Source organism: Megascapheus bottae, chromosome 9 (assembly GCF_031878675.1).
Source record: "Megascapheus bottae isolate mThoBot1 chromosome 9, mThoBot2.hap1, whole genome shotgun sequence".
Classification (NCBI taxonomy): Eukaryota; Metazoa; Chordata; class Mammalia; order Rodentia; family Geomyidae; genus Megascapheus; species Megascapheus bottae.
The window spans coordinates 55,378,160-55,403,282 of record NC_143517.1 but is presented as its reverse complement, the minus strand read 5'-3'; the positions used below and the strand labels follow the sequence as shown (position 1 = coordinate 55,403,282).

Sequence of the window (25,123 nt, the reverse complement as noted above, 5' to 3'; positions counted from 1 at the left end):
CCTGAGCTCAAGCCCAGGACTGGCAAAAAAAAAAAAAAAAAAAGAAATGTGGGCATGGTGTTGTATGTCTATCTTCCTAGCTAAGAGATTAGCTCAGGCAAAACAATGAAACTCAAATCAAACACCAAGAAAAGCAAAAAGGGCTCAAGGTGTGACTCAACTGAGAAAGTGCTTCCCTAGAATGTATAAGGCCAAGAATTTTAACCCACAGTAGGTAAAAAGAAAAAAAAAGCTGATAAAATTTAATAAGAATTAAGTTTCACTTGAAGATTAGGTTATATTTGTTTTTGATTTTCAATATGGTAAGCCAGAAAGTGATAACCATGTGGCTTTTCTCCAAATTTTGCTAGCTCAGGAACTAAAATGCTAAAAAATAATAACTAGATGGTTATATAATTCTGCTCTTGGCCTACAAAGCCAAAACAAACTACTATCTGCTCCCTTAAAATTTTTCTAGTAAGCCAGGCTACTCAGGAGGCTGAGAACTGAGGATGATGGTTCAAAGCTAGCCAGGGCACTAAGGACCATAAGATTACTTCTGGATTTTTCTGTGTATGTGCTTCTGGGGACTTGAACCCAGGGCTTTGTGCATGCTAGGTGAGCAGCTCTACTACCAGGCCATGCTACCAGCCCCATGAGACTTTTATTTCCAGTTAACAACTAGAAAACTAAAAGTGGGGCTATGGCTCAAGAGGTAGGGCAGTAGCCTTGAGCTGAAGAGCTCAGGGACAGCAGCACTCAGGCCCAGTCCAAGCCCATGACCAACAACAATAACAAAAAAAATCTAGTAATTAGACTATGGTGTTTTATTATTTTAGAACAATATATTTAATTTTATTCTTACACTGCTAATATTTAGAATCATGTATCTTTTTAAACTAAAATGCTAAAATGTCTAAATGACCAAGCAAGGCCAGCATTTGTGACTACCTAGTCACAAATTTTAATTCCATTGTAAAAAGAATAGATGGTTCCTAGCTCATTGTTTCATAACTACTTCCATGGTGGATTCAACTCCCAACAGTCTTCTCTTTGAAACAAATTTAAATTCAATTTAAGTGCTAAAGCAAAAAAAAAAAAAAAAAGTCCTTATGAGACATTTGGTCTAAACCCTAATGAATAAGCTAGCTACAACATTTATCTTCTTTTTAATTACTAAAGGCACACTAAAGAATTCTGGGATTTCCAGAGAGACAATAAAATAAATTTTTGGCTGACATATATTACTAACTGTTCATATTAATAAACAAGGAATCAAAAGCAACAGTGAGTGTATAGTATAACTTAAAGCAAAGTAATTAATCATAAGGGAGACCAAGATACTTTTTTTTTTTTGGTCAGTCCTGGGGCTTGAACTTAGGGCCTAAGCACTGTCATTTGGTTTTCTCAAGGCTAGAGCTCTACCACTTGAGTCATAGCACCACTTCCAGCTTTTTCTATGAATGTGGGACCAAGGAATCGAACCCAGATCTTCGTGTATCCTAGGCAAGCACTCTACCACTTGGCCAAACTCTCGGCTCTAGATACTTCTGAAAGCAGTATTTAGTTAATAGGAAAAAAAAGTAAAAAAATGGATATTTTACAAAGGGTATATGTGTGTCTGTGTGTATATGTGTGTGTGTGTGTGTGTGTGTGTGTATATACATATATATACACACAGACATACATATAATATTAATCTATGACAAAAGGTATAGCTGGGCACTGGTGGCTCACACCTATAATCCTAGCTATTCAGAAGGGTGAGATTTGGGGAATCACAGTTCAAAGCCAGCCCAGCACCAAAGTCCATGAAATTCTTATCTCCAATTAATTACCAAAAAACTGAAAGTGCTGCTGTGGCTCAAGAGGTAGGGCAGTAGCCTTGAGCTGAAGAGCTCAGGGACAGTGCCCAGGCCCAAAGTTCAAGCCCCACAACCAAAAAAATAAATAAATAAAATAAAATAAGATGTATAACCTTGCTTTTAAATGTTATCTTTAATTTTAAATTATTATTATTATTATTTTTTTTTTTTTTTTTGCCAGTCCTGGGGCTTGACCTCAGGGCCTGAGCACTGTCCTTGGGCTTTCTCAAGGCTAGAACTCTACCATTTGAGCCACAGCACCACTTCCAGTTTTTTTCTATGTATATGGTACCAAGGAATCGAACCTGGTCTTTGTGCATAGTAGGCAAGCACTCTACCACTAGGCCAAACTCCAAGCCCAACCTTTCTAATACATACAACATAGACAAATCTCAAAACAGTCTTATATAAACTAGTACTAAATAATCCAAAAAATTATATGAAATTTTAGAACAGGAAAAATCTATCGTAGAAAACATCAGAATAGTTCTTATCCAAGGAGGAGTTTTTGGAGTGACAGTAATGATACGATCTGCCAGGTTACACAAGTGAGGCATCTGTCAAATTTAACAAACTTAACATGAATACATGACACTTAAAGATCATTTTAAGAATACTTGTGTGTTGGTATGCAATTATATGCTTATGTAAATTACATATAAATAAGTAGATACTTAAGTAGTGTCTATATATACATATACTAAGGACTTTTTTATTTATAAATCTCACAATAACAAATGCTAAGCTACACTCAAACAGAGCTTTGTTTATGATTCACTGTTTTTTGTCAGTTGTAGGACCTGAACTCTGGGCCTGGGGATTGTTCCTGAGCTCTTTAGCTCAAGGTTACTGCCCTACCCCTTGAGCCACAGTGCCACATCTGGTTTTCTGGCAGTTAATTGGAGACAAGACTCGTACAGACTTAAGGGCCTGGGCTCACAGATCTCAGCCTCCTGAGTAGCTAGGATTACAGGCGTGAGCCACCATGCCTGGCTTACGATTCACTCTAAAACAAGCAGTGGGCCGGGGGTTTGGCCTAGTGGTAGAATGCTTGCCTAGCATGAATGAAGACCCGGATTTGATTCCTCGGTACCACATACGTAGCAAAAAGTCAGAAGTGGTGCTGTGGCTCAAGTGGTAGAGCCCTAGCCTTGAGAAAATCCGGGGACAGTGCTCAGGCCCTGAGCCCAAGCCCAGGACTGGCAAAAAAAAAAAACAAGCAGTGAACAGAGAAAGAAAAAAAGAAAAGCATAAATGCACATAATACAGGACTAACATGTAAAGTACAGTAAAGAACTGTATAGTAACAACCCAATGGTAGACTCTACACATTGAATATACACGTGTTCACTGTTAAGTTTTTACATAGCCACAACATGTCTGAAGTTACTTTTAACAAAATTGAGGGGAGAAGTTAAGCAAAAGGAAAAAAAAATCATGTTATGAGAGCTAAAGTTTATTAGCTATAACATTAAAAGGAAAATAAAATGCTGAATAATTTATAAACAATTGTTACAGGCAACATATTTAATCAAATCAGCCACTTTGCTTTGGCTGTTCTTGAATTACAAGGCCTATGTTAGGTAACATACACATTACCATTCTACCAAAATCCTGCTGACCAAGAAATTAGCCTAAAATGCAAAATAAGCCACGATGTCCCCCATGACTGACCTTCTGAATACCCACAGACTGTCGAATATTCAGCTTTCTTTTCCTCTGAAAGGTATCCAAGTCCCACAGTTGTGCTGTATCAGAAGAAGTAGTTATGGCATATCTCCCTGAGGCATGCACAGAGATTGAAAATACCGATGATTCATGTCCTCTCATCCAGCTAACCAGCTCCTTGGTGACTGTGGTAAAAGTACAATTGTCGAATAAGTGAAATACCATTCATCTCTGAATAATGCTATGCATCAACACTATTCATAAACTTATGGAAGCCTGTGGCTAGCTATAAAGTGCATGTGTAAGTGATAAAGTGATGTGTTAGTAATAGTACCACAGAAGTATTAAACCCTACGAAGGTTTAAATATATACTCAAATATGACACTGGGGGTTTGGGTGTTATGGGTAGTAGTTTTATGTAGAATAGTATATTTGGTTTATCTTTTATTTTTTATTCATTTACTTTTTATTGTAATTAATAGAAGGGTTACATTATATTCACCAGATAGAAGGTGCATTACTTCACAAACATTGATACCCTTTCTCAGGTCTTGGTCCCCAATGTTTTATTTTTTAAAAACACTGAGGATACATGGTATAGTAGAAATACTAGAAGAAGGAAAGAGATTAGACAAGGAAACTAATTTTCATGTTGCTGTAATAATCCAGGCAGGAGATAAAAGTTTAAACTAAAAATGTTAATGAAGAAACACATTCAAAAGCCATTAAAGAGAAATAAATATCAAAAAACTTGGCTTAGTAAAGATTCCAAGCCAGGCATGGCGCCTTCTGCCTGTAATCCTAGCTACTCAGGAGGCTGAGATCACTATTCAAAGCCAGCCCAGGGAAGTGGGGCTGTGACTCAAGTGTCCCTGAGCTGAGAGCTCAGGGAGAGCACCCAGGCCCTGGGGTGGGGAGTAGCCTTGAGCTGAAGAACTCAGAGACAATGCCCAGGCCCAGGCAGGGGTAGGGCAGGAGCCTTGAGCTGAAGAGCTCAGGGACCAGAGTTCAAGCCCCATGACCCACCAAAAAAACAAACAAACAAAACCAAAAAAACAACCTACTGATCTAGTTTATTTCTATAAATCGATGGTGATGCTAGTAATTCATGCAAGCAATGCGCAAGGAGAAACAGATATAGCAGAGTTTATAAAAGGACAATAAATTTGATTTTAGAAATTGATTCTGAGCTGGACATAGAGGAACAACATCTAATCCTAGTACTTAGAAGGCTGAGGCTGTAGTACAATGAGTTCAATGCCAGTCTGGGCTAGCCCCTATCTCAAAAATGGCAAAAAAATTTGTTTTGGGCCGGGAGTTTGGCGTAGTGGTATAGTGCTTGCCTAGCATGCACGAAGACCTGGGTTTGATTCCTCGGTACCATATACATAGAAAAAAGCTGGAAGTGGTGCTGATGCTCAAGTGGTAGAGCTCTAGACTTGAGAAAGTCCAAGGACAGTGCTCAGCTCTGAGCCCAAGCCCAGGACTGGCAAAAAAAAAAAAAAAAAAAAAAAAAAAAAAAAAAAATTTGAGGTATTATGTATATATGTAAGCAGAGAAAACACCAAGGGGGGAAAAATGAGAGATAACAAAGGAAACAGTGACATTATCCAACAAGTACTGTAGTCTTCACCTGACTCAAGCAATTACAACCCCGTTGTACAATAATTACTTAATAACAATTAGAAGGTATTCATAATAACTTCCATTAGGTAGTAATATTACAGGTAACTTTTTAATATTCACATTTTTTCATATTTCCAAGTTTCCTATAGCATATTTCACTTTTATGATCAGAATTCTTCCCCCAAGAAGTTAGAATTAAGGCTAAGGGCAGGTGATTCATGTCTATTATCCTAGCTACCAGGAGGCTCAGATATGAGAATTGCAGTTCAAAGGCAGCTGTGAGACTTTTATCTTCAACTGACCATCAAAAAGCTAGAAGTAAAGCTGCAGCTCAAGTGGTAGAACACTAGCCTTTCAGTGAAATGAGAAAAATAAAGATGATGTAGCAATTTTTCACAAGGCTAAATTTATAATACTACTTTTTAATCTAGTATTATAATTTTTAAAAGTCCTTGCTCTGGCTGGGAATGTGGCTTAGAGAGTGCTTGCCTAGTATGCATGAAGTCCTGAGTTCCATTCCTCAGTACCACATAAATAGAAAGAGCCAGAAGTGGCACTGTGGCTCCAGTGGTAAAGTGCTGGCCTTGAGCAACAGAAGCTCAGGAACAGTGCCCAGACCTTGAGTTCAAGCTCTAAGACTGGGCAAAAAAAGTCCTTGTTCTGTGAAATGAAGTGATATTACCTTTTCTGGTTTTCTGATGTCAACAGAAGTCAATGCAGTATGGGATGGAGGAAAGCATAAGAGTAAGAATTCAATGGATGATATGAGGAAACAGGATTTGGCAGAGAAGACAAAGAAAGCTTCCCGAGTCTACCCTTTATATCTCTTATGTCTGGCTTTTGATGTATCTCCTTCTGCTATTTTACTCATCACCTTTGTAATGCTTCCCTCAGATGTGAGCGCTCTGGTGAATCACCAAACCTAAAGGTAGTAGAGAACTCTAACATGGTCAACAGACAATCTGAAGTGAGGATGACCCTCAGAGCCACAAGCCTCTGGCTCTATCTCACCTGAAGGCAGCCATGTGGCCACCGATCCTTCAAATGGTACAATCTTGTACAGTCCTTACAGTCTCTATGTGACTCTGCTTCAAAACACTTAAGAAGAGGGATGGAGGGTAAAAGTGGTAGGTACAACCCTATACACCAGTACTGTCAAAGAAAAAAAGAACTCAAAACACAAAAAAAGAGAACATTTACCTGTATCAAAACATTTAATAGAATAATCAGCTAATGCCACAAGGAATTCAGACTTTCGACGAAGATTAAAGGCCAGTGCTGTGCAAGCTTGTGCTGTTCGCTGAACAAGATTAAACCTATTAAGAGATCACTGTATTAGTACTGGAAATTCTACTAAAGATCTTAAATTTTATACTGATCACAAAAAAAGAAAATAAGTGCCCTAAAAAGAACCTTCCATTCTGATAGACCAAAAATAGATGATAAAAGATGGTATGAGCCATAATAAGGAAGGATTTACTTCTACAAATTAGATGCCAAAGGTAAACTTTTAGGATGTATGGATTACAATTAAGCATATGTTTTAGGACGATGGCTTTGGCAGCAACAACAATGGATAGATGGAAAGACAAGGAACAAAGGGAGATCACTAAGCTAAGAGTTAGATATGGGTTCATAATGAAAAGACTAGCAGAAGTTCAGAATTCAAGCATTAAATAAGAGTAAAGAGAGAAGCCGGGAAATTTCTCACATGTGAAATGAAGGCAAGAGTAGGAATCTAATGAAATGATGTGATTAAATAATATACACTTAGTAGAAAAATATGCAACATCGAGTTTAATTTTCTTTCTTTCTTTTTTTTTTTTTTTTTTTTGCCAGTCCTGGGCTTGAACTCAGGGCCTGAGCACTGTCCTTGGGCTTTCCTCAGGCTAGAGCTCTACCACTTGAGCCACAGCAACACTTCCAGCTTTTCTATGTATGTGGTACCAAGGAATCAAACCTGGGTCTTCAGGCATGTTAGGCAAACACTCTACCACTAGGCCAAACTCCTGGCCCCTAGAGTTTAATTTTTAAAAGGCAACCAAACTAAACTTTGAGCTTATACAAAGCTTGAGGGTAAAAAGTATGACACCTCAATTTAAACACGTTGAAGGCCCTGGTAAACACTTAAGAGCCATACTGTTCAAAAGGAATACAATATACGCCATGTATATAATTTTAAATTTTCTAGAGCCACACTCAAAAAGTGAAAAGAGGGCCAGGAGCATAGCCTAGTGGTAAGAGTGCTCGCCTAGCATGCATGAAGCCCTGGGTTCGATTCCTCAGTACCACATACTCAGAAAAAGCGGGAAGTGGTACTGTGCCTCAAGTGGCAGAGTGCTAGCCTTGAGCAAAAAGTGTCCAAAGACAGTGCCCAGGCCCTGAGTTCCAGCCCCAGGACAGGAAAAAAAAGTGAAAAGAAGCTAGCCTCTGGTAGCTCACACCTATAATCCTATCTAATCCAGAGGTTGAGATTTGAGGATTAAGGTTCAAAACAAGGCCAGACAAACAAATCCAAGAGATTCTAATCTCAAATTAACCAGCACAAAGCTGGAAGTGAAGGTATGGCTCAAGTGGGAGAAAGCCAGCTTTGAGTGAAAAAGCTAAGCAAGAGTGTAAGGATCTAAATGAAGCCTCAGTGTTATAACGCAGTGTTGAGCACCAGCACAAGCCATACCATTTTCTAATTAGCATACAAGGAAGATTTCATTGTAACATTTCCCCATACCTATACACAATGTATCTCCATCAACCTCATCCCCTCCCTTACAATCCTTTCCCATTTCTAACAGCTTTCATTGTTCTATTTTCTTGCATTCAAACAAACTACTTCCAATACATTCATCTTTATTAGTCTCCCTTCCTTCCACTGGTAAGTGCCTCCCCAATAGAGCCCTGTTTTACTTATTGTCAGTGTGTGTGTGTGTATACCCATCCTGAGGCTTGAACAGGGGAGCGAGCTCATTCCTTAACTTCCTTTGCTCAAGGCTAGTGCTCTACCACTTTAGCCACAGCTCTTCTTCTGGCTTTTTGGTAGTTAATTGGAGATAAGAGTCTCAAGGACTTTCTTATCTGGGATGGCTTCAAACTGTGATCTCTACGATCTCAGCCTCCTAAGGAGCTAGAACTATAGGCATGAGCCACAGGTGCCCAGACATACTTTTTATTTTGGTCTAGGGCTTGACCTCAGAGCCTGGGTGCTATCCCTGAGCTCTTTTACTCAAGGCTAAAGCTCTACCACTTTGGGCCACAATGCTGCTTCCAACTTTCTGGTGGTTATCTGTAGATTACAGTCATACAGACTTTCCTGCCCAGGCTAGCTCTGAAGCACAGTCTTCAGATCTCAGCCACTCGAGTAGCTAGGATTACAGGCATGAGTCACCAGTGCCTGTTTTTGTTTTTTTAAATTACACCAATGTTTCATCATGTTTCAGATGCATATATATATTATAGAATTCAGCTATTGCTTTGTTTACCAGCAAAAATCTTATTTAGTGTGTACCTAAGTTATTATTCCAATTTACATTTAATCCAATTTTACATTCATAGTGTATTTTTGTTGTACACACACAATACACTGTGTCATGGACTACCCACCTTTCAACTGTTCAAAATCCACAGGTAGCTAATGGTTATCAGAAACTCTATGAGAGCATTTGGAATATAGAAGGAAGCCCAGGACAGATATTTAGTTAGAACAACATGAAAGGAGATAGCATTAGAAGTCAGTAAAATGAGGAAAAAAATGATTGGTGGGGTAGAAAAATCAGTATTTAATCCTTTGTTAAAAAGACAATTCAGGGGCTGGGAGTTTGGCCTAGTGGCAGAGTGCTTGCCTAGCATGCATGAAGACCCAGGTTCGATTCCTCGGTACCACATACATAGAAAAAAGCCGGAAGTGGTGCTGTGGCTCATGTGGTAGAGTGCTAGCCTTGAGAAAGTCCAAGGACAGTGCTCAGGCCCTGAGCTCAAACCCAGGTCTGGCAAAAAAACAACAAAAAAAAAACCCCACAAAAAAAACCCCACAACAACAACAACAAAAAACAATTCAGCTACTCTGGGGGCTGACATCTGAGGATTGAGGTTCAAAGCCAGCCTTGGCACTAAAGACTTTGAGACTATTATCTCCAATTAACTACTTGAAAATGAGAACTGGGGCTGAGGCTCAAGGGGTAGGACAGTAGCCTTGAGCTGAAAAGCTCAGGGACAGTGCCTGGGCCCAGACTTCAAGCTCTGTGACCCACAAAACAAACAAACAAACAAACAAAAACTTGAGGGGAGGGCCGGGAGTTTGGCCTAGTGGTAGAGTGCTTGCCTAGCATGCACGAAGACCCAGGTTCGATTCCTCGGTAACACATACATAGAAAAAAGCTGGAAGTGGTGCTGAGGCTCAAGTGGTAGAGCTCTAGCCTTGAGAAAGTCCAAGGACAGTGCTCAGGCCCTGAGCTCAAGTCCAGGACTGGCAAAAAAAAAAAAAAAAAAAAAAAAAAAAAAAACTTGAGTGGAGCCATAGGGCAGGCTTTATCACCCTGCCTCATCTCAAGTCTTGCTTTGGTCATTTTCTACTCAGCTCAGCTGTGTAGCAGAATATGCCATCTTTTTTATTGTTTTTGTTTTTCTGTTAGTCCTGGGGCTTGAACTCAGGGCCTGGGCACTATCCTTGAGTTTTCTCAAGGCTAGCACTCTACCACTTGAGCCACAGCACCACTTCTAGCTTTTTCTGTGTTCAAGGAATTGAACTCAGGGTTTCCTGTATTCATGCATGCTAGGCAAACATTCTACCACTAGGCCATGCTCCTGCCCCGCCCCCCGTTATGTTTTTTTTTATGGTCAGTCATGGAGCTTGAACTCAGGGCCTGAGTACACTGTCCCTGAGTTCTTCAGCTCAAAACTAGTACTCTACCATTTGAGCCACAGTGCCAATTCTGGTTTTCTGGTGGTAAACTGGAGAAAAGAGTCTCACAAACTTTTGCACTTGGCCTGGCTTTGAGCCCCAATCCTCAGATATCAGCTTCCTGACTAATTAGGGTTATGGGTATAAGACACCAGTGCCCAGCCCATTCCTATTTTTTTTTTTTTTTTTTTTTTTGCCAGTCCTGAGGCTTGAACTTAGGGCCTAAGTGCTGTCCTTTAGCTTTCTCAAGGCTAGTGCTCTACTACTTGAGCCATAGCACCACTTCCAGCTTTTTCTGTATATGTGGTATTGAGGAATCAAACCTGGGTCTTCATGCACATTAGTCAAGCACTCTACCACTAGGCCAAACTCCCGGCCCTCAGTCCTACTTTTTGTTTTGTTTTTGCTTTTTTGCCAGTCCTGGGCTTAAGCTCAAGGTCTGAGCACTGTCCTTAGATTTTTCTCAAGGCTAGAACTCTACCACTTGAGCCTCAGCACCACTTCTGGCTTTTTCTAAGTATGTGGTACCAAGGAATTGAACCCGGGTCTTCGTGCATGCTAGGCAAGCACTCTACCACTAGGCCAAACTCCTGGCCCTCAGTCCTACTTTTTAATTGCAGACTCGAAGACTTTCAGCTCAGTGTAGCCTTGAACTTTGATCCTTTAGATCTCAATTTTCTGAGTAGCTACAATTACAAGTGTAAGCCACTGGTGCCCAGCCATTGTTGCAATGATCTTTGATTCTTTTTAATAAATAATGGTATTTAGAAAATCAGAACTGGGTACTAGGTATTTTCATTATCACCAGTGTATTACTACTCCCAGGTACTCTGCATAGATAAAACTAGGAAATATGCTGCAAGTGTGATCTAGTGGTAGAGTGCTTGCCTAGCATGCACAAAGCCCTGGACTCAATTCCTCGGTACCAGAAAAACCCAGAAATGGTGGTGTGGCTCAAGTGGTAGTACACTAGCCTTGAACAAGAAAAGGTCAGGAACAGTGCTCAGGCCTGAGTTCAAGCCTCAGGACTGGCAACAACACAAAAATAAAAAAGTAGGAAATACATGAAATACATGTGTATATAAGTTCATTTATTCTTACACATGTATCTTGATTTAGTTTCCCCCTCCCCCTTACATATATATATATGTATATATGTATATATGTATGTGTGTATATATATATATATACAGGAGTTCACAAACTCTAAATCAAACTCTAATCTAATACTATAGGATTCTCTCTTTTCATATAAGCTTCTTTTCCAATAGTGAGAAACATGGCTTCATTCTCCCCAATCTATATATTTATTGGATCAAAGCCCTCTTGATTAAACTAACTTCCCATCACTGCCACATCCCACATGAAGACAATCTCACTGTTGCTGTAGCATTCTCATGTTCTGAGTCCCTCAGCATGGACACCTAACTAACCAGTCCCCCTGAATTGCTTCATAACTAAATTCTCCCACAAGGGAACAGACAAGGAAGAAGAGTAGAGACCAATTCTTTAAAATTCTTAGACCTAGTATACCACAGCAATACTCAAGGTAATTATGCTTATTCTGAATTGCTCAATGTAATGCCAGAAATTAACAGATAGATTAGTAATATGAAATTTTAAATTTAAGTCAGGCATTGGTGGCTCACACCTATAATCATAGCTACTCAAGTGGCTCAGATCTAAGGAATGAGGTTCAAAGCCAGTCTGGGAGGAAAATCTGTGAGACTCTTATCCCCAATTTGTCACCAGAAAGTTGGAAGTGGTGCCATGGCTCAAATGGGAGTGAACTTGCCTTGAGCAAAACAGCTTAGAGATAGATAGTACTCAGGTCCTGAGTTCAAGCCTCAACTGACCCCCCCCCCAAAAAAAAAAAAGAAAGAAAAAGAAGGGTTGGGGATTTAGCTCAGAGGAAGAGTCCTTGTCTGGCAAGTACAAGGCCCTGAGTTCGGTCCTCAGCTCTGGGGAAAAAAAAAAGAAAAAAAGAAATTTTAAATTTAAGAAAAAGTAAAGCCGGGCACTGGCAATTCACGCCACTAATCCTAGCTATTCATGAAGCTGAGATCTGAGGATCATTGTTCAAAGCCAGCCCGGACACAAAAGTCCATGAGACTCTTATCTCCAATTAATCACCAGAAAACTGGAAGTGGTACTGTGGCTCAAGTGGTAGAATGTTAGCCTTGAGCTGAAGAGCTCAGGGATAGCACCCAGGCCTAGAATTCAAGTCCCATGACCTAAAAAAAAAAGACAAAGAAAAGAAAAAAATAAGCTGTAGAGATATTATTAGAGCCAACATTTTAGCCGGGTGTGGTGGTTCACTCCAGTAATCCTAGCTACTCAGGAGGCTGAGATCTGAGGATCGAGGTTCAAAGCCAGCCCTGGCACTAAAGTCCATGAGAGTCTTATTTCCAATTAACCACTAGAAAACCAGAAGTGATGCTGTGGCTCAAAAGGTAGGGTGGTAGCCTTGAGCTGAAGAGCTCAGGAAGAGCACCCAGGCCCAGAATTCAAGCCCCATAACTGCCAAAAAAAAAAAAAGAACCAGTACTTTAAATCCCCTCAAAACTGAACTAAATATTTCTATCATTTCCGTTCATCTTTCATCACGTATAACACTGTTTGCTAAGGCACCAAAAACTAATAAAGCTTTCTGAATGCATAATGAATAGCAAGTAGCCTGTAAATTAGTAACTTATTTAAAAAGGTATTATAAAAACAAAAAAAATCTGCTTACCTGTTTCCATGTAAGTCAAAAATATAGATATTTCCTTGATGGTCTCCAGCAATTAGGCAATCTCCTAAGCCATCAAAAGCCACATTCAAAAATCGCAAAACTTTTGGATAGTAATCGGAAGTACTGTGAGTGATGTTCACTATAAGTCTGTCAAAACAAGAAACTAGATATTAGTAAGTTCCACACCCACTGTTATTTTATATGTAAAATATAGCTTTTATAGGATATGTTTCCAGTATGTCAAGGCTTTCTGCCCACCCACTCCTCCCCCTCCCCTACCTTCTCTCCCACACCACCAGTTTTATCAGGGTTTTTGGATTCAAAAAATCATTCTTATGAAAGTAGCTATTGTTCATTTCTTCATCAAGTACTTAAAACCGTACTGAATGTCAGACACTGACAAGCCAGGAGTTAAAAGTAACTGATAGACATGTTCTGCTGCACAGGTGAGCTTAGATTAGAAAGTAAAGTAATAAGACAAACCAAAAAATACATGTATAACTACGAACTATAATTGCTTGAGAGGACAACAATACTGTGTCAGATAGTTGTGATATAAAATTTCTTCAAAAGCCAATAAAGTACAAGTGAGTTTTGTTTTCCTCTCTAATAGATTTATTTCAATATTTTGGCAGGACAGGGACCATAGCTTGCTTGTTACTATAACCCAGCACATAGCCTCTGTAGTTGACCTACACTGCACAAGTACTCAAACTATGCCCACTGAAGGAATGCTTTAAGTCATGTGTTTAAAACCCACACAGATTACAATGCTACTGAAAAGACTAAGGAATTTCCAATACTATATAGAACCACATGAAATACTTTAATAAGTTATATAAAAGGAAAGCACTCTAATTTTAGGTTTTAAACAACTGGAGCATGTATATAAACATATGTACACAAACACATTTAAAAGAAAAAACGGAGGAAAAGGGTGAATATATCTGAATAGCAGTCATGTGTAAATAACAGGAATATGACTTATTTCCCCCCTTCTTTCTACTTTCTTGTATTTGTGCACATATTCATTAATGATTACATACTTTTTTTTTTTTTTTGCCAGTCCTGGGGTTTGAACTCAAGAGCCTGAGCACTCTCCTTGGGCTTTCTTAAGGCTAGCGATCTGCCATTTGAGCCACAGCACCACTTCCAGCTTTTCTTGTGTACATGAGGTACTGAGGAATTGAACCCAGGGCTTCATGCCTGCTAGGCAAGCACTCTAGAACTAGGGTATGCGTCCAACCCCACATACGACTTTCATACTACTTCTGTTTCACACTTCATTCAAAGTATTCACATAGATCAAGAGTGGTGGTACAACTTATCTCAAGTCATGGAATTATCAAGAAAAATAAGGGGTTGGGCATGGCTCAACTGGTAGAAGTAGATTAGCAAGCTCCAGAGCTCTGGGTTCATTTCTATCTATTTATAGACATACACACACAGTTTTATTTGTCTGAAGTTACTGCTTTTTGCTCCCCGTCCCCTTACAGTTATTTATTTCTTTTCTTTCTTTTTTTTTTTTTTTTTTTGAGAGAAGGATCCTGTACAATGTATCTGCTGGGGAGAAAAAAATCCTGTTTATGGAACTTGCAGCACAAAATAACTCCTTAAAATAATATATATGTGTGTGTATTCTGTTCCTGAAGACCAGGGGGAAAAAAAATCTACTCTTTATTTAATTAGAAAAATTTTATATTTTTTGAATTTAAATATTAGAAATTTTTCTCATTAAAGCACGCTGAAATAAATTGTGTATTAAAATTTTTATTTCAGGGGATGGAGCTCAATGGTAGCGCACAGCACATACCTAGATGTGTAGGCCCCAGGTTGGCTGGATTTTGGGCAATATAGAAAAAAAAGTTTTTTTAAACAGTTAAACTCAATAAGGGAAACAGCATACTTTTCATATTGCTTTGTGTGTGTATGTGTGCATGTGTGTGTGTCTATGCGTAGTGCTGGGGCTTGAACGCAGGGGGTGGACACTTGTTCCTGAGCTTTTATAAAAGTTCAAGACCAGTGTTTTACAACATTGAGCCCACCAGCTCTACTTCCAGTTTTCTGGTGGTCAACTGGAAATGACAGTCTCACCCACTTTCCTGCCTGGGCTGGCTTCTAACTGTGATAATCTCAGCCTCCTGAGTAGCTAGAATTACAGATATGAACTATCAGCATCTAGACAATTTTTTTTTTAAATTTCTTTTGTCAGTTGTGGGGCTTAAACTCAGAGTCTCGAGGGCTGTTTTTTGCTCTTTTGCTTCAGGCTAGCACTCCACCAGTTTAAGGAGCACTTCTGGTTTTCTGGTGGTTAACTGGAGATAAAGAGTCTCATGGACTTTCCTGCTGGGTCTGGCTTTGAAGCTGGATCCTCAGATCCCAGTCTCCTGAGTTGCCAGGACTCAAGGTGTGAGCCACCAGTGCCCAGCAGGCACTTTTTTTTTTTTTTTTTTAAATTCACTGGAGTTAGTGGTACACTGGCATCACTGATTTTGAGAATGGATGATGACATGAAAAAGTCTACCACCATTACTTTGGGCCCTAGAAAGGAGTAAACATTTCAAGTTTGTTCATTCGTTGAGGAGCAACCAAAAAAAGTTCAACAGATCAGACGGAAGACAACACAACAGCAACGAAAGCCCCTGAAAACAAGACTCCGGGTGATGCCGTGCAACTCAAGAGCATCACAGCAGACGGATGCAGCAAGCAAGGGGAACCCCCCCCCCAAAAAAAAGGTCACCCTTTGGGACAAAGGCGTCCCATTGAGGTCACAAAAGAAAGGCTGGGCCTACACGGGGCGGAGAACTCACAACAACAAAACGAACGGATTCCAAGTTCCTCCCCCGACTCCTAACATCACACAGCCTCAACCTCGCAGGGCTGGAAGCTCGCTTTGCTCCACTGCCGTGTGCGGCACCTAGTAGGTGCCCAAGCAAGCACTGTCCATGTCAGGGACGGGCAAACGTCCGGCTTCTGCAGATGCAAAGCCGGGTATTTTACTGCGCAGGTACTTCCTGCCCCGGGTTCCACGCGTCCAGGCTTTCGCCAATGGCGCAAATCCGCCCGCCGCCGGCCTCCCCGCTACTCCCGAGGCCGCACAGGAGCCGCACCCGGCAGGGTCGGAGCCGGAACCCGAGCCCCACCGGGCCCCGCACTCCCTTTCCACAGGGTCCCCGCGAGGGTCTCCGCAGACGCGGCCCGCGCCCTCCCGCCGCGGCCTTTACCCGTCCCGAGTGGCCGGGGAGGGCTTGCGGTGCCATATCTTGCCGCTCTCCTTGTTGCCCAGGTCCGTGCTCTGCATGGCGAAGCCCACTCGCGAGCCCCGCCAGCAGCAGCGTGGGTAACCGTCCCGGTGGCCTCCCAGTCAGCCCCGCGCACCAGGCCCGGGAAATTCAAGCGCCAGCCCCGCGGTCTAGGCTCCTGCGGGCCATACCAATCACTAGTGAGGACCTTTCTAGTCCTGACCAATCATAAAACCGGGTCTGCTCAGACCCCGCCCACTTCACCCTTTTAGCTTTATAATAATGGAATCAACCAACCAGCTTCTCTCAGACTCCGCCTTTTCGCCGGAGCGGCCCTTGCCTCCCCTTGCCCCGCCCCTCCAAGTCCAAAGCCTTGTGGGAATAGTAGTTTTCTGGAGGAAAGAGCGTGTGAATTCTGTACTTCGGGAATCTCCTGGAATTTTCTCCTCCAAAAGAGGAAAACATTGGGCCCGGAGTTTGGCCTAGTGGTAGAGTGCTTGACTAATATGCACGAAGACCCGGGTTCGATTCCTCGGTACCACGTACATAGAAAAAAGCCAGAAATGGTGCTGAGGCTCAAGTGGTAGAGCTCTAGCCCTGAGAAACTCCAAGGATAGTGCTCAAGCCCAGGACTGGTTAAAAAAAAATAATAAATATATATATATACGTATATATATATATGTCTCAAAAAAGGAAGCATTTTTCCCCCTGTGGTCCATGTATTATGTTCTAAATTGAGTTTAGGATTAAAAGATTTATAAAGACAACTTAGTAGAAATAGAAAAACAAGGAGGCAAATGCATTGAAAATTGAAGAGTTCTTTCCAGGAACTTTCAGACTTCTAAGAAACTTAAAGATGAGTAGTCCATTCTACTTGACCTCTTCACCATCCTGGTGATTGTTTTTTTTTCAATTCTGTTATCTGACAAAAGGCTTCTATATTTTGGTGTTCAACCTACCAATCACAGACCTAAACAAAATGGGAGCCAGTAAGTTCCTTGTGTTTCACACAAGGTAGTTAATACTAAGAAGTACGGATTGCCAAGTGCAAATGATAAAAATGATCATTATTTTAAAAATTGGCTATAAAAGTGGCACATGTACTTAAAACAGTGAAAATAAAGCAAGGTTACTAAATAATAATAATAATAATAATAATAATAATAATAAACTCCAGTGCCATGGGTGCAGTTTTGCCTCCTCAGCAAAACTTAGAGTTCCCCTCACAAATTCTCAACCCTATCACAAGAAATACACTGGTTTCTCACACTTCTGGGCCACGAATCTCAGCCTGCCACATGGTGGTTAAATGATTGGTCTACGGGATGGGGCATGATTCAGCTAAGCCAATCTGAACACTCCTGTGGATTTTTTGTTGTTGTTGTTAGGTAAAGTGGCCGGAAGATTTTTTTTCAATATTACTTTATTGTTGTTTTAGAGGTGATATATAGCAGGGTTATCTTTACATACCTCAGGTGATTGCATTTCCTTCCTTTCCCTCATTCTCTCCCATTCCCTTCTTCCCATTTCTGCCCATGAGCTGCTTGGTTCACTTTCATCGGGGTCCAGTGCAGTTAATAGGCCCCACTGTTGCACATTTTCGCCAGTTTTCTGCAGATTCTGAGCCCTTCCCACCACCTTCTCTCAGATGTGCAAGTGTACACACCATCTGTGAGGTAAAGAATACAGATAAGATAAATTAAGAAGAGGTTCTTTGTTTCCTTATCTTTGGGATTCATTTCAGTATGTATATTTTATATTCTGTGGAATTTTCAAGAGAAATATCGACAAGAGTGGGTCTGAGTCCCTTCTTTAGTAACAGACTGGGAGCTGTCAGAGTAGCTCCAATTTTCTCTTGATGGTGAGTAAACAGAGGGTACAAGAAAAAGCCGAAGAACAAAACAAATCAAACTCCATAGCAAGAGGACATTCTGGTAGCATCTCTGTTTCTTATTCTTATTCTTATTGTTCAGAAGCTCAACCGTCCTTTTGGCTTCTTTATTTCTTGGTTGCCCGAGCTGGAATTCTATCTCTATTTCTAGAGTAAATGAAATTGGAGGGGAAAAACAGGGCAAGTGTTTCATGAGGTAATGATATCATAGGCTCAGGTTGGAGGGATAAGGTAAAGGAGGGGAAGAAAACAGCAGCACCTGTGGAAAGGCAGGAAGGAGACTCAGAGGCTAAGGGAGGAAGATTGAGTATTCAAAGCCCACCGGCCTACCTAGCAAAGTTGAAGGCAGAGTACTGTGGACTATAAACAAATAAACTGCTCAGCATAACCATTATTACTGTGTGAGTGAATGACCAGAGAATAAAAGATAGGCATAAGTCAGACTATGAAAGGATGCTGTCTGGTTGCAAGGAGTTTGACCTTATGATCCCATCATCCTAGGGAAACTCAGAGACTTCTGATAATAGTGGGTAATAGTTTGAGGCTTGGGGTAGAATGGGGTGCATGTTCCTATGGAGGCCAACAAAGAGAGGAGGAGTTGATTGAGCCAGTCACTGTAGCACGAATCCAGACAGGCAACAGCTGGATGATGAGAGCTTATTGACATATTGTGTGGGAAAACTGACATTGCAAATGAAACAATTCTGTTGCATCAGTACAGCAGAGCTGTGTGTCATGCTGCTAATGGCTGCAAATCTAGGCAATGTTTTCCTTTTCTGAGATGACTCAGCTATGTGACCTTGCAAGGAGGGGACAAGAGGCAGAAGCCATTGCAGGTAAACTGTGACCTCTTTAGAATGAGTCAGAAAAAAAAAATCAGAGATATGTTCCAAGCTGCTTGCATAAATATTCACCTCTCAGTGCTCTTGTAAAATATACATGAAAGCAACCAAGGGCAGTGTTTCATGTATAATCAAAAGGATGTGGCACCCACAGCTGAGATGTGACACTATCAGAGGGGAAATGTGATGTTGATCTTGTCAGCAAGTTCATGGCCATGTTCAATGAGAAAAGTGCCAACATAGATTAGAGTTTCTAAAATGCCACCTCCAAAGGGAGGAGGAAATCAGAGGATGAAGCTCTCTGTTCCCTGACAGAAGGGGCTGGGCCTGAAATGCTTCAGCTGTGCAGCCCTTCCACGTGGAGCGTGCAGCCTCTGTCATGTATAAACTTGTCTTAGGATGCAGGACAATCTAGAGCCTTTTGGTCCTGAGACACGCTGTACAATATTCTCTCTTACGAATGAATCATGATTTTTATAATCAGCCCTAATTACTGATCGCTGGGTTAATTATTTGCCACGTTTATGCCTGATAAATTAATTTCTAGTTGTAATATCATAGGCGCTACTAGTGTAAGTGGGTAGGCTGTGTAGGTGAAGCTTAAACCATCAATACTGTACTGTGAAAATCCTTCCGGGAAAGAGGGCTGAGGAGTCCAAGCTCAATGGTATTGCTGCCCAGAATATCGAATAATTAGCCTTGATTTTCAGCCTCCTAGAAACTTCTGGGTTTAGAGGACAAGCTATCAGTCAAGCATGGCAGGACTCTAATAAGCCATGAGTAAATAAAATGCCTCTAATTGCTGTAAGAGAGGAAGACCAATCTACTGAGCTAAGCATTTATTATATAGCAAAGTAGTCCAGGGACACATAGCAGCCTCTCTTTAGTGTCCACTCTGAGCAGTGTCGGGAAAGGCCCCACATCCACCCCAGGACGGTCAATAGGAGAATTACCCAGCACTTAGCACCCTGTCCTCTGCTACACTGCATGGCATCGCAGAGGCTCCTCAGCATCACTCATTTACTCTGTGGCCTTTTATCATCAGTAAAAATGATCTTCTCTACATGTTTTTGTTGTGCTTATGATGTTGTGTTTGAGCAATACTCTTATCCGTGTGTGTGTGTGTGTGTGTGTGTGTGTGTGTGTGTGATAGAGGGCCTCTTGTTCTCTCTTGGCTTTTTTTTTTTTTTTGCCAGTCCTGGGCTTGAGCTCAGGGCCTGAGCACTGTCCTTGGACTTTCTCAAGGCTAGAGCTCTACCACTTGAGCCTCAGCACCACTTCCAGCTTTTTTCTATGTATGTGGTACCGAGGAATCGAACCCAGGTCTTCGGGCATGCTAGGCAAGCACTTTAACCACTAGGCCAAACTCCCGGCCCATCTCTTGGCTTTTTTTGTTCAAGGTTGGTACTCTACCACTTGAAGCATAGCACTATCTTTGACTTTTGGTGGTTGGTTGGAAGTCTTACATTCTTTACTCTGTAGGTTCACTATAAACTGCAATCCTCAAATCTCAGCTTCCTGAGTAGCTAGGATTACAGTTGTGAGCCACTGGCACCTGGCTTTGCAATTTCCTGGTGCAAACAAAGAAAGCAAAAGATAAGTTATTTTACACACTATGGAAGGTCCTTTGACTTACCTTACAGGTCCTAGAAGCAAGTTTCCATCTGCACACTTCTGGAGAAAATACTCTGTAAGGAGCATGCATACTCTGGGGCTAGGATGTGAAACAATTACCAAAAAAAGGAGGGACAAGTATCACAAATAATGTGTTTCTTTTCCTTCCTTCCCTTCCTTCCTTCCTTCCTTCCTTCCTTCCTTCCTTCCTTGCTTCCTTGCTTCCCTCTTTCCTTCCCTCCCTCCCTCCCATCCATCTCTCTCTTTCTTTCTTTCTTTCTTTCCTTCCTTCCTTCTTTCTTTCTTTCTTTCTTTCTTTCTTTCTTTCTTTCTTTCTTTCTTTCTTTCTTTCTTTCTTTCTTTCTTTCTTTCTTTCTTTCTCCAGTCCTGGTGCTTGAACTCTGGACCCGGGCACTGTACCTGACCTTCTTTTGCTCAAGGGTAGTGATCTACCACTTGAGCCATGGCATCATTTCTGGCTTTTTCTGAGTAATCTATTGGAGATAAGAGTCTCCTGGATTTTCCTGCCTGAGCTGGTTTTGAACTGTGATCTTCAGATCTTGGCCTCCTGTGTATCTAGGATTATACGAGTGAGCCACTGGCATCCAGTAACTTAGGTTTCTTAAGTAGGGCTGCTTACACCTGCCACAGGATATTTGACAATTCCGACAGATATTTTTCAGTTGTTATAACTTGGAGAAGTGTGCTGCTAGGCCCAAGATATATAGATAACTTTTTAGAAGCAAAGAACAAATCAAGCCAAAGTATAAACAGGATGGGCCTAGGCTGAAACCGCCCCCCTCCCCGCCCCCTCACAACCTCACACAAGCACTTGAACTGTTTAATATGTATGTTTTCTCTTGCCAACACATTTCTCCCTCTTGCTTTTGACAGCAAGTACAAGATATAAAATTCTCTTAGAGCTCTCTAAATGTGCGTTCAGCCTATTTGGATTGCTTTCAAATAAACATGTCAGATGTAGCATTCTGGCCTCACATGCCTTGCCAGTTGAGCATATGGACATTTACACATCAAACAGCAATAATATTCTGTGACTAAACAAGAGTACACATCCAACTTCTGCCCAAACATCTCAAATCACTTATTTTCATGAAGTCTTCTGGCTCCAATGTGTGCTGGGTTCCTGTTTTTGCTCTCTTCTCCAGGCAAAACATTCTCTTTTTCTTGATGCTAGGGTTTCATTGGCTTTCCTTTTACAAACAAGATCTTTATTCACTAGTTCAGTCATTGTTGATGGAGATCCCAGTGTGTAAAGAGCTGTTCTAGTTATTGGGTTTCAGTTGTGAAGAAAATGTAGTTGCTCTTGCATTGTGTGTGTGTGTGTGTGTGTGTGTGTGTGTGTGTGTGTGTGTGTGTGTGTGTGTGTGTGTTTGCTGGCACTGGGCTTGAACTCAGGGCTTTGAGCTCTTGCTATTTTTGCTCAAGGGTAATGCTTTATCACTTGAGCTTGAGCTATACCTCCACTTTCAGCTTTTTGCTGGTTAAGAGCCTCTTGGGGGCAGGGGACCATAATCCTAAATACTTAGGAGGCTGAGATCTGAGGATCACAGTTTGAAGCTAGCTGGGGCAGGAAAGTCCATGAGACTCTTATCTTCAACTACTGGAAAACTGGTACTGTGGTTCAAAGCGGTAGAGCAATCACTAGCTTTGAGTAAAAGAGCTCAGGGACACTGAACAGGCCCTGAGTTCAAGCCCCATGACCGATAAAAAAGAAACACAGGGCTGGGAGTTTGGCCTAGTGGTAGAGTGCTTGCCTACCATGCACGAAGACCTGGGTTCAATTCCTTGGTACCACATACATAGCAAAAAGCCGGAAGTGGTGCTGAGGCTCAAGTGGTAGAGTGCTAGCCTTGAGAAAGTCCAAGGACAGTGCTCAGGCCCTGAGCCCAAGCCCAGGACTGGCAAAAAAAAAAAAAGAAACACAAAAAGTCTCCCAGATTTGTTTGCCTGGGCTTTGAACCTCAAGCCTCAGATCTCAGCCTTTGGAGTAGGCACCTGTGAGTCTGCTTTCTAGTTAAGAAAGATAAATAAGAAAACAAGTAAATGATATTGTGTTAGGTAAAAAAAAAAGTAGGACAAATCTGTGTATAATAAATGAGTGAGAATGATGGAGTGGGTGACATTTGGAGCATATTGTCTGAATGGCAAGAAAAAGACAAGTTATTAATAGTTCACTCCTTGGCGTGGGGGCTTGTATTCATTCCTTAGTGCTATCATAACAGAATTTCTCAGTTTAGAGGCTAGAATTTCAACATCAAAGTGTTAGCAGGGTAGGTTGCTACTTGACAAACTAAGAGTCTGTTCTAGACAGTTTCTGTAGTTGTCGGCTACTGCTGAAGTTCTTCAGTTCTTAAATATTTCAGGCTGATCTATCTTTACTTGGCCTTAGCCCCTGTGTGTGTGTGTGTGTGTGTGTGTGTGTGTGTGTGTGTGTGTGTGTGTGTGTGTATGTGTGTATGTGTGTGTGTGTGTATTTTTTGCCAGTTCTGGTGCTTGAACTCGGGGCCTGAGCACTGTCCTTGGGCTTTCTCAAGGCTAGAGCTCTGCCACTTAAGCCATAGCACCACTTCCAGCTTTTTCTATGTATGTGGTACTGCGGAATTGAACCCTGGTCTTCGTTCATGCTAGGCAAGCACTCTACCACTAGGCCAAACTCCTGGCCCTGTCATTGAAAGGGTGTTTCCTAAAAACAAACAAACAAATAAACAAAAAAAAGAATTAAAAAAAAATTCCATGCACAGAGGCTCATGCCTGTAATCCTAGCCAAGCAGAAGGCTGAGATCTGAGGGTATTGGCTCAAAGCCAGTCCGGGCACTAAAGTCCTTGAGACCCTTATCTCCAATTAACCGGAAGTGGCACTGTGGCTCAAGGAGCAGGGCCGAAGCCTGGAGTTGAAGAGCTTACGGACAACTTCCAGGCCCAGGACCACCCAGACCCATGACTGACAAGAAGGGGTGCTTACTCTAATCCAATATGGCCTCAACTTGACTTAATAACATCTGCCAAGTATACATCTGAAAAGAAAGTCACATTCACAGGTACCAGGATTTTGGTATGTTTGCCCCCCACAATAGCATTTTTATCACAGTTACCCAAGGGGCACCGATAGTATTTAAGAGGGAGTAGGGGTGTCAGGAAGAAACATTTAAAAATACAAGTTTCAGGGCTGGGAGTTTGGACTAGTGGTAGAGTGCTTGCCTAGCATGCACAAAGACTGGGGTTCGATTCCTCACTACCACATACATAGAAAAAAGCCAGAAGTGGTGCTGTGGCTCAAGTGGTAGAGCTCTAGCTTTGAGAAAGCCCAACGACGGTGCTTAGACCCTGAGCCCAAGCCCAGGACTGGAAAAAAAAAAAAAAAAACCACAAGATGCAACTGTAACCCCTCTGTATATCATTCTTACAATAAAATAAAATAAATTGTAAGATGGGTCTGCAAATTCATATTTCTTGCAAATGGAAAGTCTTGCTTATGATATCTAAACTGTGTTTTACATGAGTATTCACAGGGATCTAATACACACTAAATTTTTCTGAAATGTAGTTTTAAAAAGATTGCACTGGGGCCAGGAGTTTGGCCTAGTTAAAGTGTTTGCCTAGCATGCACGAAGGCCCAGGTTCGATTCCTCGGTACCACATACATAGAATAAATCCAGAAGTGGTGCTGAGGCTCAAGTGGTAGAGCTCTAGCCTTGAGAAAGTCCAAGGACAGTGCTCAGGCCCTGAGCTCAAGCCCAGGACTGGAAAAAAAAAAAAAAAGATTGCACTTAAAAATTATGTGTTTAAGTATGTGTATTCTTCAGTACCAGGAAAATTGATCCTAGGGCTTTGTGTATACCAAACACACACTCTAATAGCTATGAATGTACTTCTATTTTCTCATCTTTCTTATATGAAAATTAACTTATATGAACGATTTTACACTTTGGTTTGCTTTGTTTTCCTAGGTATCTTGGAAATTACTCCCTGTGTGCTCAGAGGCTTCCTTATTCTTTGCTTTCAGCTGCATGGTATTCCATTTATATTGCTTATTCAATAGCTTTCATACGTTACAACTCTATATAACGCAATGTTAAATAACTTTGTATTTGATTTTTTTATTTTTTATTTGATTTTTAATTTTTTTGTATTTTTTGTTTTTTGTATTTGATTTTTGTACAGAATTTAAGACTCTTGCAAGGTGATTTCAGGATAAATTACAAACATTGACAGTGTGGGTAAGTATAAATGTATGAATTGTTTCTATTCTTGTGAACCCTCATATTATTATTATTATTATTTAGCCAATCTGACAGGTAAAAAATAGTTCAGCACGGTATTTTTTTTTTTTTTTTGCCAGTCCTGGGCTTGAGCTCAGGGCCTGAGCACTGTCCTTGGACTTTCTCAAGGCTAGAGCTCTACCACTTGAGCCTCAGCACCACTTCCGGCTTTTTTTTTTTTCTATGTATGTGGTACCGAGGAATTGAACCCGGATCTTCATGCATGCTAGGCAAGCACTTTAACCACTAGGCCAAACTCCCGGCCCCAGCACGGTATTTTTTAAAATTGCATTTTGTTGTCTGAGTGATGGGTTATAGTTACATTTATTAGGTAGTGGGTATATTACTTCTTGAACATTCATACCCTTCCTATGTTTTTCTCCCCACACTTCTTTACTATTTATCTTATTTTTCCCCTTCCTTTTCCTATTTCAAATAAATAAACTTACATACAATATACCAGGTAAGCAAGGATAATTTTTTTTTG

At 41.1% G+C, this 25,123-nt stretch overlaps 2 protein-coding genes across 2 annotated transcripts in view; one reads left to right on the top strand and one right to left on the bottom strand.

Annotated features, from left to right (window-relative positions):
- The window catches only part of Tbc1d31 (TBC1 domain family member 31), a 58,710-nt gene extending 42,586 nt beyond the window's left edge, over positions 1–16,124 (bottom strand). Inside the window, exons 1-4 of the mRNA XM_090339337.1 lie at positions 15,992–16,124; positions 12,768–12,914; positions 6,340–6,455; positions 3,519–3,697 (exon numbers count right to left, since the gene is read on the bottom strand). Coding sequence (XP_090195463.1) covers positions 3,519–3,697; positions 6,340–6,455; positions 12,768–12,914; positions 15,992–16,068 — 519 coding nt within the window. The 5' untranslated portion in view covers positions 16,069–16,124. The remainder of the gene's footprint in view (positions 1–3,518; positions 3,698–6,339; positions 6,456–12,767; positions 12,915–15,991) is intronic.
- An 8,200-nt stretch (positions 16,125–24,324) lies between these two features.
- Derl1 (derlin 1) overlaps positions 24,325–25,123 on the top strand; it is a 33,904-nt gene continuing 33,105 nt past the window's right edge. Inside the window, exon 1 of the mRNA XM_090339336.1 lies at positions 24,325–24,387. Coding sequence (XP_090195462.1) covers positions 24,385–24,387 — 3 coding nt within the window. The 5' untranslated portion in view covers positions 24,325–24,384. The remainder of the gene's footprint in view (positions 24,388–25,123) is intronic.